Genomic DNA, 17,235 nt, shown 5'->3' on the forward strand with positions numbered 1-17,235 from the left:
TTACATTACATTTTTGAATGTTATATTTTCTGCTTTTACATTTTAGATGTTTATTTTTGTTTATTTATTTTTTTACATAACTGCATTTATTTGTATTTATTTTCCAACATTAAAATTTTTTTTTTTTTATGAGCGTACATACTTCATATTTGTCAGGTATATTTCTTTATACGTATCTGAATTGATATTGGTTTTTTTTTTAATTATTATTATTTACGCATCTTCTAGGCTTTTAGTAAGTCTGTGTTGCGAGTCGGAACATTTAAGAGGTTGGACGCGCTTCCGGAAGTTGTCAGCTGTGAGCACCGCATCGACTGCAATGAGTTTTGAGTGGCCCTGGCAATATAACTTCCCACCGTTCTTCACGTGAGTCCAATTTTTCCTGACCGACATTTTAAAGAGAGCCTTTTAAACATGTTTATGAGCCTTCATTTGCCGCCTGCTGCTGAATCGAAGCGCGTTAATTTGCCAGCTGACTTCCTGTTAGCGCCGCTAGCCGGAATGCTAGGGAAGTGGATTTTCTGAAGTTGATGTCAACATCTTTTCTGCTTCTACTTGAGCGACTCATTAAGGGTCCACGTCATGTAAATATACACATATATATACACACATATATATATATATATACAAAAGTACAATCGTGCAGCACATGTTAATAAATATTATTATTTTCTTTATTAACCTGCTGTAAATGAAGATGACGTAATGCAGTATTTAATTTAATTAAAGGTGGTTCTCATAAACAAACTCTAATCTGTTGCTTGTTGACACGACAAGACATTTGAGGCGGCATCTTTTTCTTTTTTTATGACAGTTTAAAGACAAAAAAATAAAATAATAATTTAATTGATAGACTAATCCACGGTTAAATTTATAATGAAGTCATTAGTTGCAGCTTTAATGCTTTCATGTGATTATTTACTATCTCACTAATTGCACGTCAGACTAGTAAAAGAGTTTCGTGCATGCATATGTCGTGAACGTTTAGATTTTAACTGTTAAATCACAGATATAATAATTCAGAAACTGCCCAATCCAGTCAATTCAATACTTTAAAATAAAAATAAAAATCAAGCTGCTTGTTCGGCTCATTGATTTGCTTGATAGCCCACAATTTATTCTGTCATAAACAACAGAATAAAAAAATAATAAAATGAAATTAAAACGCATACATTGCTTTGCAAAAACAAAAGATACAGATATGAAGAAAACAATACAAACTGTAATCTAAATGGGATTTGATACAACAAATTTAAATAGGATAAAAATATATATATATATATATATATATATATATATATATATGTATATATATATATGTATATATATTGTTTACATTTGCAGACGGTTTGTACGCTTTGCATCTTCTGCTTATCTCCTTGCGGACAGGCTACAGCCCAATGTTGACACGAGACAGAAGCAGCTGGCGGCCTGGTGCTCGCTGGCTTTGTCCTACTGCCGGCATCACAAGCTCTACACCCTGGACGTCATGGAGGCTCAGGAGAGCCCCGTGTTCAACAACAAGAAAATAGAACGTATCCTTTAAAAGTCCATCTGGAAACTCCGGCTCGATCCGAGACGCTCTCGTTAGGATTTTATTGAAGAAAAAAACCCACCTGTTTAAAATCCTCATCGACTCTCATGCTCAGGTAGTTAAATTTAGGCTGCCGGTGAAGAGTTTATAGGCTCCCCTCCTTTATTGGGATGTAAAATTTCTCCCACAGGATATTAATGTTGACACACATTTCAGTCTCTGTGGGTTTTAAAAGCTTTTTTTTTTAGGACAGTGGCACCTTTCTCGCTGCCCTCCACATCACTGCAGTGGCCTGCCTTGATTAGTTTCCAGTCGGTTTATTTTGAGGTCTCCCTCTTGATTCAAGCTCGATGCAACGCTGACGGCGTGTCACAACACGATCGCTTCATCTCTGAGAGCGCTGTAATGTTTTGAAATATCTCCCGCCATTGAGAGATTGATTGTATTCCCGTATTTGTTTTGTTTGTTTGGCCTTAACAGGAATTCCAGGAAAACTGTCAATGGAAGCAATTCAAGTTGTTTTTGAGGAATTGAGGAAAAAAGGTAGATTTCACTCCGTCGCAGTGCTCATCTTACTGTGTCACCGTCAGTTTCAACACTAATAAACGTCTCTGTTTATCACTGTGGACGTCCGACTCCAGGCAACCTCGAATGGTTGGACAAAAACAAGTCTCGGTGTTTAGTCATGTGGAGACGGCCGGAGGAGTGGGGCAAGTTAATATACCAGTGGGTGAGTCATTGACGGAGGCGCTCACTAACTGTACATTACTGTGTTTGTTGGACCAATAAAGGATGAGTGGAACGAAGAAACTGTCTTTTATTGGCGACGAGTAAGAGTCCAGTTTGAAAGCTCTGTACGTTGCTGCTGTTGTTGACCATTATTACTCCCATTGTGATGTTATTAAACTGTCTGGTGATAGCCAACCACAAAAAGAAGAAAAGGAGAAGCAATATCGGAAACCTGCTTCCTCACTGACCGTTATTGTATCTCTCCATCCTTTTAGGTTTCCAAAAACGGCATGGTCAACTCTGTGCTTACACTTTATGAGCTGTCCAGTGGTGATGACACAGAAGGTGAAGGTACGGTACCATTTATATTCCTTTTTTTTTGGTTTGTTTTTAATGCGGATTCATTCATGTATTTTATTGATTTAAATCGTACCACTTAGAATAAGCACATGTAAAACAACGAGGAGAGGACGTTTCAATCGATATAATCCTGTTTTTTCCAGTTCTTTTCTATTGAATTTGTTTATTTCAGGGTCGTTTGTTTTGTTGCAATGTGTTTTATTCTGTTTCTATTTTATTTTTTTTGCGTGACTTTATGTAATTGCACTTCTGCAAATTTTGCATGCAAAGATATGTAATTGTAATGTTATGAAAGGTGCTACACGCTGACGAGGCAAAACATTATGGAGGACTCCTACCGAGTGGAGCCAAAACAAGCTGCTCAGACATGAACTCTACCAGACCTCTAGAGAGAGTCCTGTGGTCTCTGAACTTCTCCGGTGCTGCCTGGGCGACGGCCTCTGATGTTTGCACCCGTGCATTTCTCCCACATTTAATATGTCACATTAACAATTATAGTTGTTTTTTTTGGGTCATTGCTGTGTAATAAAGTTTATTCTCACGGTACATTTTGACATCGATCGTAATCCTTCTCCTCCAGAGTTCCACGGTCTAGAAGAGTGGATGCTGCTGCGCTCCTTGCAAGCTTTACAGACGGACGGCAAAGCGGAGATCATCACCATGGACGATGGGAAAGGTGTGAAATTCTTCTGAAAGCGGTGCTGGAAATCACACGCGTTCTTGTCTGGGAGCCCTCATACTCGACCGTACAGGCAAAAAAAAAACAAACAAAAAAAAAAATTGTAAACATTCAGCCATTTCCGGCTACACAAGGTGCACCTCGACGCCCGGCGCTGTGAACGCTGGTCCTGAAAGAGAACCAATATCATTTCTACGCGTTTTTAAGGTGGCGCTGCGTTTCGAGTTGTCGCAAGGTGACATTTGTTGCTGTTTAAACATGCAACGAGTATCAGGGGACTAAACATTATCACGTCTGAATACTTTCCGCCAGCTGTAACTTTACTCCTTCTTTACTGTAAATGCAAGTAGTTTTATTCCCATCTCCGCCGTTGACAAATTGACTCGGTGTGATTAGCTGTGGACCTTTCGCTCGGTCGGTGTTCCTCCGTTTCCAACCAGACATCCCAAAGAAGTCCCAGAACGAACGCTACAGCAGAGGGACTTTTTATTTTGAGAATGAATGCTTCCAGAAGAGGATCACGGCAGGCGCCCGGGGGGGGGGGGGCCCGATCCTGGCTCGACTCAGCTGAGTAATAATAGTGGACTTTCATGTACAGATTGCTGTCGTCCTGTTATTGTGCAGTAGCTACTGTGACACTCCTGTTCTCCTTCTCTGTCTATATCCAAACTCTTTTTTTTTTTTTTCATATCCTGTAGGAAAATAAATTAGAAATTTGGTTAAACATTCTTGCTTTTTCTTTCTCTAAAATATCTTTTATCTTCACACTCATGAATTATCAACATAAACGTGCAGAGCCGAACCACGCTGATGGAGATGTTATGATCTACTTTCTGGCTGCAGCTCTACTGAATGACTTCCTGGATGGTCCACTCGCATCATGTGCTGTTTGTTCCAGGCTGTGAGGGTGATACAGCTCCCAGGGAATCATGTGCATGCTTGCTGATAAAAAAAAAACAACAACAACAACAAAAAACGTGTGTGTGCACTTATGGGACAGTGTGGCCTCCGCTGTTAATGGTGTTGTTTCAGAAGCGGCAGCTCTCCGCGGTGTGGCCCCCCCTGCAGGCCAGGCCCTCACGGTGCATTGCCCCCCCCCCCCCCCCCCCCCCCCCCACACACACACACTGCATATCTGTCATTAAGGCGAATCAAATGACGACACACTAGAGGCAGTAATGTAATGACTCGTCTTAATTGAGAGAAACTTGAGGAACGGTTGTCTTTACCAACGAAGGTGCCAATTAGCAGAGGTGAACAAGAAAAAAAGATGGACTGCACCTGTTCTGCTGAACAATACAAGGAAATGTAAAAAAAACAAAAACTTTACGTTTTGTTTCCTAAACTTTTCCCTTCTTTGACTCTTTAGCAATTTAACAACTCCAGATTTGAAAGATAGCGCGCTTTAATTTGGACAACAATTAAGATATAACTCATCAAAAACTAAATGGAAAAAAAACAAACCAAAAACCGCTCATAAATTGGCAAACGCTCCTTTAATCACACTCTAATGACTCCCTCCGGTTTGTCCCGTTCAGCGCGTCAAAGCGGCGAGGGGCGGAGTTGGGAGCGCGCACCGAGAGAGCGCAGGGAGCGCGCACCGAGAGAGCGCAGGACGCACTTACCCTCCGCAGCTTTTGTTGATATTGGCAGCTCCCTCCTTTCACGGGAGGTTATGGCTGAAGTCTTCGGAAAGAGAAGAGGAGAGAACAGCGTGAATTATTTGACAGGAACTATGCGTTTCTGCGACGTGTGTTTATCCCGCGGATGTAATGAGTAAGTGCATTTCTTTTTCCTCACTTTTCTTTGTTGTTTACATAATTTAAGGTTAATTTTTTTTTGAGGCTGACTCCCTACAGGTAAAGGCAGCTCGCGTCTTCTATTCAGGCATCGTGCGTTGTTAGTCACGGCTGTTATTTTGTGGTCTGTTTTTGTTTGACAGACATTGACATCATTGGAAAAGTAACCTGGAACTTAAAGTAACGGTACCTTATTGTCATCATGTCATCCCCCCACATTTAGGCTCTAAATCGGGAAGGCGCTGAACCTGCCACAATGACTCACGCGCAGGTCGAGATACCAGGACGCGGTTTCCCAGGCCTCCCGGTGGACATGACCGACGACTGCTTGTCCCGGGTCCCATCCGTGCTGAGGACGCACGGGCTGGGCGCGCGGAGAAACTCTTATGGCCTGCAGAAAATTAGCATGGACATCGACTCGCCTCTGTACAGCGGCGCCCTTTCCAAAGCCTTGTCCTGGTCCGCTGAGAATATTCTCTCACTGCCCGAGTTCAGAGCAGAGGACGAAAAAACCGACGACACTCCGCCGTCTCCGTCCCCCGTTTCCAGCCCGGGGACCAGCTCCACCGACACGACCCCGTCCAGCCAGGAGCCCGACGCCGGGTCCCTCGGTGGGACCTGGGATCCGGTTCCGAGACCCGTTGCTCAGGACGCCAGCTCGGACTCCGAGACAGAACTTCAGAATAAACAGCACAAGAGCTTGTCTCGCATCACGTTTGATGCTCAGTGGGAGCAGGAAGAGAAAGAGGACGTGGAGACCAAGGCGGTGGCGACCTCTCCTGATGGAAGGTATCTCAAATTCAACATCGAGATCGGACGGGGATCTTTCAAGACAGTCTATAAAGGACTGGACACGGAGACCACAGTGGAGTCGGCATGGTGCGAGCTACAGGTAGGATGACTTGTTCACATCTTTCACTGTCGACCAAAAACGCAATAAATGGCCAATTTGGATGAAAAGAGAAAAATGCACATTGGAGTTTAAAATCACACTGTATTCCATATGTTATTTAAAAAGCTGATGAAAGCAAAGCTGAATCAGTATTTACAAATTCATCTCCACGTTTATTTCCACCTAAAAAAAAAGTGTACACTGGAAATACTGTGTTAAAGCAGTAGGTCAGGAACACATGCTGCTACTTTCCCTGGTTTCCTGCCCCACTCTGTTTCCCAGGTCATCAAGGTTGATGCGAGGCACCTACTCTCCTGTATATTACTGCTTGTCGACCTTGAGTTGGGTCGTGTCGAGCCCTTTGCACGGTATACGGGTCATCCTGTGAGCAGTCAAGCTCCAAACTGAACCACTCTGCCCACCGTGATCCCCTCTAATCTCTGTTTTCATTAACAACCGGTGACACCAAGGCTCTTCACGCTTCACGTGCCAACTGACAGACAACTGAGAGGCGGGTAGATCGGTTATGTGCAGCTCTGTTGACCTTAAATCAACACCGGTGTGTGTGTGTGTGAGAATTGTGCTCCGAAATGTTTCCACCCGAGAGATGATGTTTTCAGGTGATCCGGCCTCGTCGGGGCATTTTCATGCTCGCGTGTGGTAACATGTAAACATCAGGTACGAGTCAGGCAGACGCACAACTGAAGATGTAAAACCGTGGAGGTGCCAGTACTTATATTTGCCCACCGTGTTATGTGCGCCACGGGCACCCAAACAGCCCGGCCAACAGCTGCCACTTCTTTCGCTTCCATGGTTTGATAACACAGTGGTAGATTTAAAGCTTTAAGCTTTAATTCCAACCCTTTAACATTTGCCGCTGTGCGTGACGTGCGTCGGTGTCCCTGTCTGGCAGCCGTGCAAGTCTGCTCAGGTGTGAAGTCAAATTAAAGCCCAATGCCACTGACATTGAACGACATACTTTGCTGGTGAGAATGATTTTTACTCATTAGTCCGAACTTAAAGCTATTTGTATCTACACGTAGAAGCCCTTTTTTGCTCACTATCCTAAAAAAAAAATAATAATAATAATAATACACAGAGGTAGTCTTTGTCTTGCGTTTAGGATGTGCAGAGGGTGCTGGAGAACAGACACTCAGGGATTATGTGGGGTGAAGTGAATCTGCCCTGGAGGCTGCAGCAGCAGGTGGGAACCTCTGCCTCAAGAACCCACCTGTCAAATCACACAACCGGTTTCTGTTTGCGGGAGGCAGACGCAGTCAACTCCCCAAAGATGTCCATTCAACCTTCGCTGTCACGACACAGTTGTTGATGTTTCACTTCCTTCGAGTCAAACACAAAGCGGAGGTCCGTCGTTGTTTATAAAGCACAGCCCTGATTTTTTATTTTTTTTTCTGAACTCAACACATTCTTCTGTTGTCGCTCCGTGGCCGCGGGCCAACATTGGAAACAAGCATGCTATTTCACCTCTTTACTTCAAACATGAGTCCCTTTAAGCTCCTTTATCGCTCCTAATAAGCTTAAACGTGGCCATTGTTGATATGGTTACTGTTGTGATAAGTTAACCTCAAAGAGACTGCGGCCCACTGTGACACCGATGGTTGAGCGAAAGCTGCTGGTGGCTAAACACGATCGCTCCGGTAATGTTGATGGAGCAGCAGTTGAAGCTGCGTCACTCCAAGTCAGGTAGAAAATGCTTTAAGCTCTTTTAACTATGTATTGAAAGAAGCCTGAGCCGTAATCTGCAGGCGGGTTGAGCTCAGCTGCTCAGATCGTGAAGGAGGTTTTAAACAATATCTACTTTACCGGATTTCCACTCACAGATTATCCTCCGGGTTTAACCATAGATGTTATGGACACCCACAGAGGTGGTCTCCCCGTGTATTTGCCCCACTGTGTTTTTTTTCTGGGCGGTGTCCGCAGGAACGTTTTGTGCGCACACAAAAAGTAAACAGAACATGTCGATGTTTCCATGACATGCAACACAGAGGCTCGGCCAGGACGGGGTGAAAGGCTTCACGTCATTTTCTCATAAATCTAGAGGCTTATAATAAGAATGTACTAATACAATAGGAAAGTAACGTCTGACGAGAATCACACCGCCCAGAAGATATTATTAGCAACACAACTCGTGAGAGATAGAAACTGCCTAAAATAATACATATAACTGGTCTAATTCTGGAGGGAAAGGTCAAAGGTTTGAATTCGTAGTCGATTTTATATAAAGCTTTTTATTTTATTCCTGGGAGATGATTAAAGCCCGACCAACATACTGATTGCGACAAGATCATCAGCCAAATTTAGCTTATCAAAGATATATTAATACGTTTAATATGTTTGAGATCATTTGAAGAATGTTGACATGACACACTTTGTCCACGAGTAAGCAAAATATCCTCCTTATTACATCTTCTTAGCATTTGCATAATCACCAAACAGATATCCTCACCTTATCTTTATGTTTTCAAAAACTCTGGATGATACTTGATCTTTTACTTGAGGAGCCTCAAAAAAATTACGAACCAGCCGAGCTCAACAGACAATTAATTCAATGCTCTCTGGCTTCGTAAATATCTCAATATCAGATTCAGATCCAGATTTTCCGCGTCCGTATCACGGCCTGATCAATGCAAACTACATTATACAATCGGATAGACAAGAGAAATAATATCAGTAATTCGTTTGGGAGAACTTGCGATTATTAACAGCTTTTCTCACTCACTCCTCAGCCCAGCTCTATCCTTAGCTCTGGTGCTAAGAATAGCTCCAGGCCAACTTAACCCCTATTCACACACACACACACACACACACACACACACACACACACACACACACACACACACACACACACACACACACACACAGTTAATCCAGGGTAAACTCCAGACTTCCTCTACTCCTCGCTTAAATGGTGTATCTATGTATATATTTGTTTCTTAGCTGCATATATGTCTATTTATGTTGTATACGTCTATTTATGTCTGTCTTTTTTTTTTTTTTTTTTTTTTTTGCACCCTGAGAGAGAAGCTACAACCGGAGTCAGATTCCTTGTACGTGTAAACATACCCGGCCAATAAAGCCGGTTCTGGTTCTGATTCTGATTCTGAAATGTCGGTACCGAATGTTGACGTTGTAGAACGACGCGTTGCTCGGCCACTCTTCAACAGCGAGCAGCGACTTCGCCGCAGATTCGCTTCACACGGGCACACTCTGACCCCGCGTTCAGCCAAGTTCCAGGTCATAACCTCGGTAACTCCGGCGCAACGCTGCCAGCAAACCCGACGCTAAAGTCGAGGTTGGCCCACTTCGGACGGGGCCAGGTGTGTCTAGGTGTGAAAGTTATTTTCAGCCTGCAGCTAATGAAGCTGTTAGCCTCGAGCTAAGTGCAGTGTGAAAAACATATCGCTGTCAATTATGTGTGTACGATCTTGACTTTGAGTTGCATCTTCGCTCGCGGCTTAAAATATTATAAATGTGTAAAACGGCCCACATATAAAAACACTTCAATTTCTGAATTTGCCGCAACCTCTCTTTCACTTGTATTTTTTTGTGTTAAATGAAATGAAATGAAATGTCAATTCAGTCCGATTGCCAGAATAATATCATTCTACATTTGACGTGAATTAAAAAATTGAGTCCTGTGTAGTGGAGCCTCTTGACTGGATCAGCACCTTCAGAGCTGTGAGGACACGTGGTTGTAAGTTTAGAGCCCCCTGGTGCTGTTGCTGCAAGAAACAAAGGCAAAACAAAACTTTCCAGGTGGTGGCTGCCTAGCAACCCCCTCCTCCCCCCTCGCCCGGGCCCCCCAACAGGCCCACAAGTGATCCAGGTGCCATATAGACAATGTAGACTGAGCTTTGAAGTAAATGCAGCGGTGATCAAAAAAAATGGATGAGCTGTTATATGCCCCCCTCTCCTCTCACTTCCTATTAATCCACACATAGGAAACAAATGGAGGAACTTTGCTGTATCTCTGCTGCTGTTTATTTATTTTTTCTTTGTGCATAATTCTGCATCAAATATGAATTGCTCATCATCAATCATTGCATGGACCGATGAAGCTCCTTTAGCACACGACTGACCATGAATGCAACAGCACAGTGAGCCACCGGGTAACTGACAGGCACGAGTCCGCTGAGGCTCATATCCTTTTCTGGTTGAGCCCCTTTAAAGGGCATCGGTTGCACAATACCTGATCTTATTCAAGGGCAGCAGTTTCCAGCAGTTCCCCTTCAGCTTTCAGCAAACATGCACGCCCACATTTTTCTTTTTTAACCCCTAAATCAGGGCACATTCTTTAATTTCAGCCCAGCCTAATGCAAAACTGGCTTCAGTGCATTTAAAAGGTTCTGCTGCACCTGAGACCAATATAACTGAGATGTATGAATACGGGCTGAAAGGGTTCAGTTTTCTGCTGATTATAACATACCAGGTCGTAAAAGTGGTGTGTTTTTATGTTGATGGTCATGAATTGTTTAAGAGAATTTTTTTTGGCTTCTGCCTTTATGTGGTAACCCATAAAAGTTTATACTGTTCCTGCGCGTCGTGTTGGCCGTTATTAATCAGTCGTTAATTGGTGCTTGACTGTTATAAATGGATAGTTTTGATGCAGGGAAGGTTGGCGCATAGCCTTTAACAGCAGAATCGAGTCTGGCATGCGTCCAGTATCAATTTAAAATACAATAAACATGTGAATAGCAAAAATCAAAGGATGGCTTTATGATGCTAACAAGATTTGGTAGAAAAAAAAGTTTTCAATATTGAAGTTTAATACTATTTTGAATTGAACTTTTTATACCATTGAAAGTGAAATATCTTTAGTTTTTGGATCTTTTGACGGGTGTTTGTTTTCTGACATTTTATAGCCCGAATATAAACAATGAATTCATCTGATAAATGACCAAAATGATCAGTAATTAAAATAATTGTTAATAGTAGCTTTCTTCTATATGTTACATATGTTGTTGGTCTAAAGGGAGCACGGTTCTCTCGGGACAAACGGAGGGAGGGAGGGTGGGTGGGGTGTGCTGATTTACATCAGCCCGACTGTAGGAAGAGTTGGAACCAAAGGTCCTGGAGTTGGAGCTAGAAGCTGCACTGTTTATGTTTTCATCTCAGAGTTTTAAAGCTTGTACAAGCGATCAAATGAAAGCAGTAAAACCGTATTAATGTCTGGAACAGCACGGTTTATATTCTGAGGTTAAACAACAAGGCGAGAATCTAGATTGGCACCAACGCTGGATTTCTGTTTTCCTTCTTCTTTCTCATGCAAGCCTGGGATTCATAGCACAAGCCAGGCTGTGTAACCTTTATCTGAATGTGGCTCGTGTTCAGTGACAAGCTGTGGGCTTCCTATCAGTTCTACTATAGCCAACATCAACACTGTCTTTCCTTGTAGGGCCCGTAGTGCGGCGAGATGACACTTATCAGGGCGAGCCAATGTTCTCCGAGGAGAAAGCGAAGGAGGCCGCGGCGGCGCGTCACTTTGACGTGAGGACGGTTTGTTTATTTGTTTGTTTGCTCCGCGCTCTCCTGGAAGGAACCTACACTAAAAACGTGTACGGTACTAACTGTGCACTCGTGTGGTGGTTGCTGTGCAAGATACAGCTTGTCTGTGCCGTGCACTATCCAGCCAGCGCTGGAGCGAGATAACAGAGTCTCATTGGCTGCTGTTGGTAGAATATCTGACTTATTTAGGGTGGATACTGTAAGTACAAGCAGAGGCAGCGTGGCGGCCCTTTGTGTAGAGGCCTGGGGCTGTTTAGCGTGTTTGTATGTTTGTATTAGAAACTGAACCGCTTGTAGGTGTGACGGTGAGCAGTGTGTTTGTTTTTCTATAGGTCTTAGCCCTGTGCTGGACGGGTTACTGTACCATGTCGGTCACCTAATCCATGCAGGGGGGAGGTGGCTCAGTGAGGCCTAGATAAGAGGATCCAGAAAATAACAAACTACTTAGCAGCTTACTAATTGCTTACTTTAATCATGTTTTACCTAAGTATATGCAATGTCTATGTAAAACGTTTAATTTTTAATATACAGTAAGCAAATCAACCATATTATGAAAAATGTATATTTCCACTCTAAGTAGTCAAAGGCTGGCCACATATTAATGTATTTATTTATTTACTGGGTTGGAACCATAAACTGTATAGAAAAGTGGACGTAGCTTCTGAAAAATGAGGCCGATGCGGAAATACCTTAAGCTGCAATACCACTGAGTGCCACTAGAGGTTGACTCCAAAAAGCCTTCGGCTCCATAGACTCCCATTCAACTAGTCTCATTAAATTCTAAATCAATAGTCCATCTAAAAATAATCCCGTCATTAATTGTAAAATGAGCTGTGTTTTTGGGGGCGTGTCTGTTTGATTGACAGGCCTGTGATGGACAGAATCCAAATTCGAGGCTTCATAAAGATTTCGATCGTGCAAGTTTTGATTGACAGAAAGCTAAACGTGATAAACCAGTATTTCACCAGTGAGACTTCACTGTATGTTTAGGAACTCAATAAACATCGTAACAGAATATCTAGAGTCAAAGGGATCTGTTTCCTATCATAGTAAAGAAAACTTTAAGAAAATGCATCAATCATCAGTGTAAAGCCTCTCAGTCATCACAGATAACAGACATAGACGGGGAACACTGAAGAGAACAGATTGCAAACTAGTTTTCCATCTGCCAGATGTATTGATTACGCCATCATCATTTTAAATACGAAAACTACGCCACTGGCAGAGGTGCTGTCTCCGCTGAGTCACTGCTTTTATTTTGTTCCCGCAGTAAATCGATTTTTCATGTGAGATATTTCACAAAGTAGTCCTGGTTTGTTTAAAGTTTTCCAGTTTCCGGTAATAGTATTCTGGTGACCCATATTTTATACAATAACTCATTTTGCTTCATGTTTTTCAGTTGGGGCTCAAAGGAAAGCTTGTTTCTGGTTATAGGGTTTATCCCCTGAGATCCTTTTTAGATAACATCAATATCCAATTCTCTGGAAGAATCTTTTGTATTCACATGGAGTGCATTATCTGTCTTTTATATATAAAAAAAAAGAAGGAGTATACGCTGAATCTGAATATGTCAGTAAAGCAGATGTGTTGTTCTCTTCTACTGGGACATGCTCCGATTAGCTCTTGCCCCCTGTCTATAAATGCATATTAAAACTGTCATTCATAAAGATGATCCCCAACACAGTTAGAGCCTCTGCACACACGGCAGTAACAGCAATCTTGTGGGTCCTTTCTATAGGTCTAAAACAATCTTGGTCACAATCTTTGTCTGTGTGCTGTACTCTATCTTTTTTAATAAGCTTGCTGGATGTTAATCTGATATTCTTTATCAGAGTGATATGAGAGGGTGAGTGATGTAACATTCGCCGCTGGACTGCAGATGCAAAAAAAAACTCCGGGCTTACTCTGGTGGATTTAGGGTAATAAAACACCAAATAATAAAAGAAAGAAATATTTAAAAATTACGCTCACAGAATCAGCCTGTGTCTCTTGCGCAAATTCCACGCTGTGTTATGTTTGGCGGGTGTGAAGATGTCGGCTGTAACCACCGTCAGACATTGGTTTGTGAGCTGTCGTTTTTGAAGCCTCGAGTCTGGCGTTTTGGCCGTCGCCACCTTGGTTTTTTGGGGCCAGAAGTGCCCATACTTGGATGAGCTGGGGGAGGAGGGAGGGGTGGATCTCACTGAGAACCTGAGGACACTATGCCCCGCCCACCTATATTGGAAACCTGCTCCCAAGGCTTGTCAATCAAACCAGGCATGCCCCCAAACATACCTCTCTTTGAGGTTGAATATCTAATTAATTATAGGATTATATTCAGAAGAACCACCAGAACACTGATCAGAAGGAGTGAATTTATCTAATGACACCATAAAGACTTGTGGGAAAAAATTATTGACTTTGTATTTCATGAGAGAAGTTGATTCTTTTTTTGAATGGGAGTCTATTGGAGCCAGAATTGTTTTGGAACCAGCCCCTAGTGGCCCTTAGTGGTATTACACTTTAAGACTAAAACACTGCATACACGGACCTTCAGAAAAGAATCACTCTCCTCTTTGGAAAATGTCTTCCCTCCTCAGTGTTTTCAGTATTGACAGCGTGCGACTCTACAGCCGCTCTTTTGGCGAAAAACATGCGGTCACCCTGCAGCTCGAAGTCCTGCTTCCGAAGCAAACCAAAGACCTCCAGCTTTAATAGCTGTTGGGACTCTGAGGCCATAGTTGGTAAGGGAAAAGACTGCTGCTCGGGGGTTACCTCCGGCCATTTCTGAACTGACCGTGTGTGTCGGAGCGAGCAGGACGGAGGTGTCAGAAGTGTAAATGTGCTCTGACTTGCCATGTGACTCGTGGGATGAATTGAATAGGTGTACAGTAATGGCTCTGCCTGTTTTGGGGGCCGCCACCTTTCACCTACTCATCAGCAAGCACTTTAATGTGTTTTCTCAGTCAACAGAAAACAATTTGTGTTCCTCCCAGATGTAAATAGCGCTGCTTCAGTTCGCGTTTATCTCGAAGCTATGTGGGTTTCTAAAGTTGGTGCTCAGAGTCCGACTCTCAAATTACTCCTCGATTTGCCTCTTTATTGGACACAGTTGAGCAGCTTGTCAAGGATTCATAAATCTTTCATCCCGTTACCCTCCTGTGGCAAGGGCACCACTTGCATACCATCACTTCGTAAACTATATCCGGTCCTGGTTTCCAGTGGCACTTGATAGCACATCCTTGTTTGTCAGTGTAACACTACGCTGCTGCCCCTCCTGCAGCCAGAGCTAAAGTGCAGTGCAAATCAGCCAGTTAGCAAGCATACAGTTTTATGGGAACGCATGCTTCATGTTTTGCTTCAGTTAGTCAGACTTTCATGAAAACATCTCTACGAAATAAGCCTTCACTGAGTAAAAGAGTGCTGCAACTATTTCCAGATATTTGGAATTTCAGGGGATATTCGAGGGTTTTCATCAGCTTTAACTTCACACAAAGTAATAATAAAAAAGACGCAAGTGCCCTGAGATGAAAGCACCTTCACTGCTCGCCGGCTGCGTAGCCTCGGGTCATAACAACCTCAAAAGACTTTACTCTGACGCTCTCCTGGTCTGATGTCAGTCAAACGATAGTTTCCGACAAAGCTTATGTTGTCCTGCTTGGAGCCTTTTATTGTATCTGAAAAGTAGACTTTCAAATGCTTCCTGTGATTGTCTGGGAGTTGCAAGATGCAGTAAAATTTCAGGTGGTGTGAGATCATAACCAGATAGATAATAATACAAAAAAAAGAAAAAGAAAAATATATATATATAGAACCCTTTATGATGTTATTTTTAAACAGGAAGCGAATGGCTTTATTACAAATATTTTACAGAGCATCCATACGCCATTCATGAAAAATACTTTAAGGTTCTGTGGCGTGTTGGACAACTCACACTCTGTAAAGTAGCTGCTGAATGGAAACTGGAAGGTTGTACTAAATCTGTATTAATTATTTACTATGATTTGTAACCGCAGACTTCATGCATTATTTCCAAACTGTCTTTTCACAGCCCAGCATCCCAAACACTGTTTGTATGATTGGGTTAAAACTGATTGATAAACCATTAGTAATTTATTTTTAATGCCATAATAAATCCATTTAGTCTTTTTTTATATATATATATATACAATGGTATCAGGAGTTCAGCTGCTATAAATTAGATTTAGTTATCAGGCTTTTTCCTTATTTCTGCTTCTCAAGTTCTAAGTATATACAAATTATTGAAACTAAACAATCTTAAAGATGAATTCTCTCTTTGTCTAAACGGCTCACGTCTACTGTAATATTTATACAACTTTCATACAAGGAGTCTCGACTATTCACTGCTTCATTTTAAAACTACAAGGCTAATGGTTGGGAGCATTTTGGTCTAATTGTCCTTAAACCACCCATAAAATCAAGTATGTGCAAACACTGTTCTAACTGTGCAGCCCAGCTCTTTCAAACACTTACTGTAAAAACTGGTACCAGATGTCCGCCCGAAGGGACATACCTGTAAAACCCGTCAGATACGCTTTGTCACGAACTTGCCGAGGCCTGTAGTCTGTTACAACAGTAGCCTGGTTGACAATCATCGTAAACATTTAGGCCCGAGGGGGAACTCTCGCAATCAATTCACAGGTTCTCGAACCGGGTGCGTCTGAAGAGGCTGAAACATCGTAGCATTTTATGTTTCGTGTTGGGATCACAAAAAAGGTTTTCCCTCCTTTTTTTTTTTTTTTTTTAGCATTCGCGTGTTGCTGTCGTGAACAACTTATCAAGGGGACAGAAACATAAATCTGACAAAATCAAAGAGCATCAGATAAACCATTTACAAGAACGAAAGCGAAGCACCAACAAACAAGAATGATGTGAGTTCATGTAGAACAAAATATTTAGGTTCGAATAGCGTTGACTTTTTCGATTTCCATAAGAGCGACTGATCCGAAAGGCTTCTTGTTTGCGAAGAAGTCGCCAGTTGACTCAAATAAATCCGGTTCAAGAGCCCACAGATTCTCCTTGGCCCTTTATCAAAATAGATGACGTAACTGGGATCAGACATGACATGCTTTTGCGTCAACTGTGCCAGTGTACCTGGTGCACAGTTTCCAATAATGGCCCTCAGCATGTGCAGCATAAGGAAACGCCAAATACAAGAATCTCATGTGACACGCTACTTTGTTTATTGAATTCTCACCATTCAAAAGGTTTCTTACATATTATCGGTTGCTGGGCAGCATTGCACAGACACAGTTAGCTCAAACTTGTTGCTACAGCGTCACAAAAATATGCATTTAGTCAAATTTGAGTGCTGCTGTCACTAAGAGCGTTCGTCACAAATACCGACACCTTGTTAACATTCTGGTCATCGCAGAAAACATGTCATCATCATATTTTTGCCTGATTGCATAACCCATTAAATTGCGAAGCCTTTCCCACCCATTTTTCCTTTTCCCTCGAGTCATGGTGTTGAACCGCTCTGCTGTCCTTCAGGGCATCTTGTGATCTTTCAGCGGTTCAGTGGGTTTTCCTGAGGAGGACAAAATGTTTCTTCCTTTCAGACTCATCTCCTCAAAGGCCATTAGGCTGAAAGAACTGCTAACAAACCATCTCGCCGCGCACCTCCAGCATTTTCAAAGCTTCCTTCCCATGAAAGGTTCGTTTGATCGGATTGGAGCAAGAATGTCCTCTCGTCTCCGTTTAACCGAATTGGCCC

The 17,235-nt window shown here is 42.5% G+C and overlaps 2 protein-coding genes across 2 annotated transcripts in view; both read left to right on the plus strand.

The window, feature by feature from the left end:
- The first annotated feature begins 266 nt into the window (after nucleotides 1-266).
- On the plus strand, nucleotides 267-4,026 carry vps25 (vacuolar protein sorting 25 homolog). The gene is made up of 6 exons (XM_069160173.1): nucleotides 267-366; nucleotides 1,390-1,535; nucleotides 2,024-2,077; nucleotides 2,176-2,264; nucleotides 2,539-2,614; nucleotides 3,204-4,026. The coding sequence occupies exons 1-6, from the start codon at nucleotides 320-322 to the stop codon at nucleotides 3,314-3,316; spliced, it is 525 nt and encodes a 174-aa protein (XP_069016274.1). The 5' UTR covers nucleotides 267-319; the 3' UTR covers nucleotides 3,317-4,026.
- Nucleotides 4,027-4,974: 948 nt separating this feature from the next.
- wnk4a (WNK lysine deficient protein kinase 4a) overlaps nucleotides 4,975-17,235 on the plus strand; it is a 43,685-nt gene continuing 31,424 nt past the window's right edge. Inside the window, 2 exon segments of the mRNA XM_069160174.1 lie at nucleotides 4,975-5,078; nucleotides 5,325-5,993. Coding sequence (XP_069016275.1) covers nucleotides 5,358-5,993 — 636 coding nt within the window. The 5' untranslated portion in view covers nucleotides 4,975-5,078; nucleotides 5,325-5,357.

This window comes from Embiotoca jacksoni, unplaced genomic scaffold (assembly GCF_022577435.1).
Source record: "Embiotoca jacksoni isolate LCO1_2020_lvr unplaced genomic scaffold, fEmbJac1.0.p SCAF_26, whole genome shotgun sequence".
Taxonomy (NCBI): domain Eukaryota; kingdom Metazoa; phylum Chordata; class Actinopteri; family Embiotocidae; genus Embiotoca; species Embiotoca jacksoni.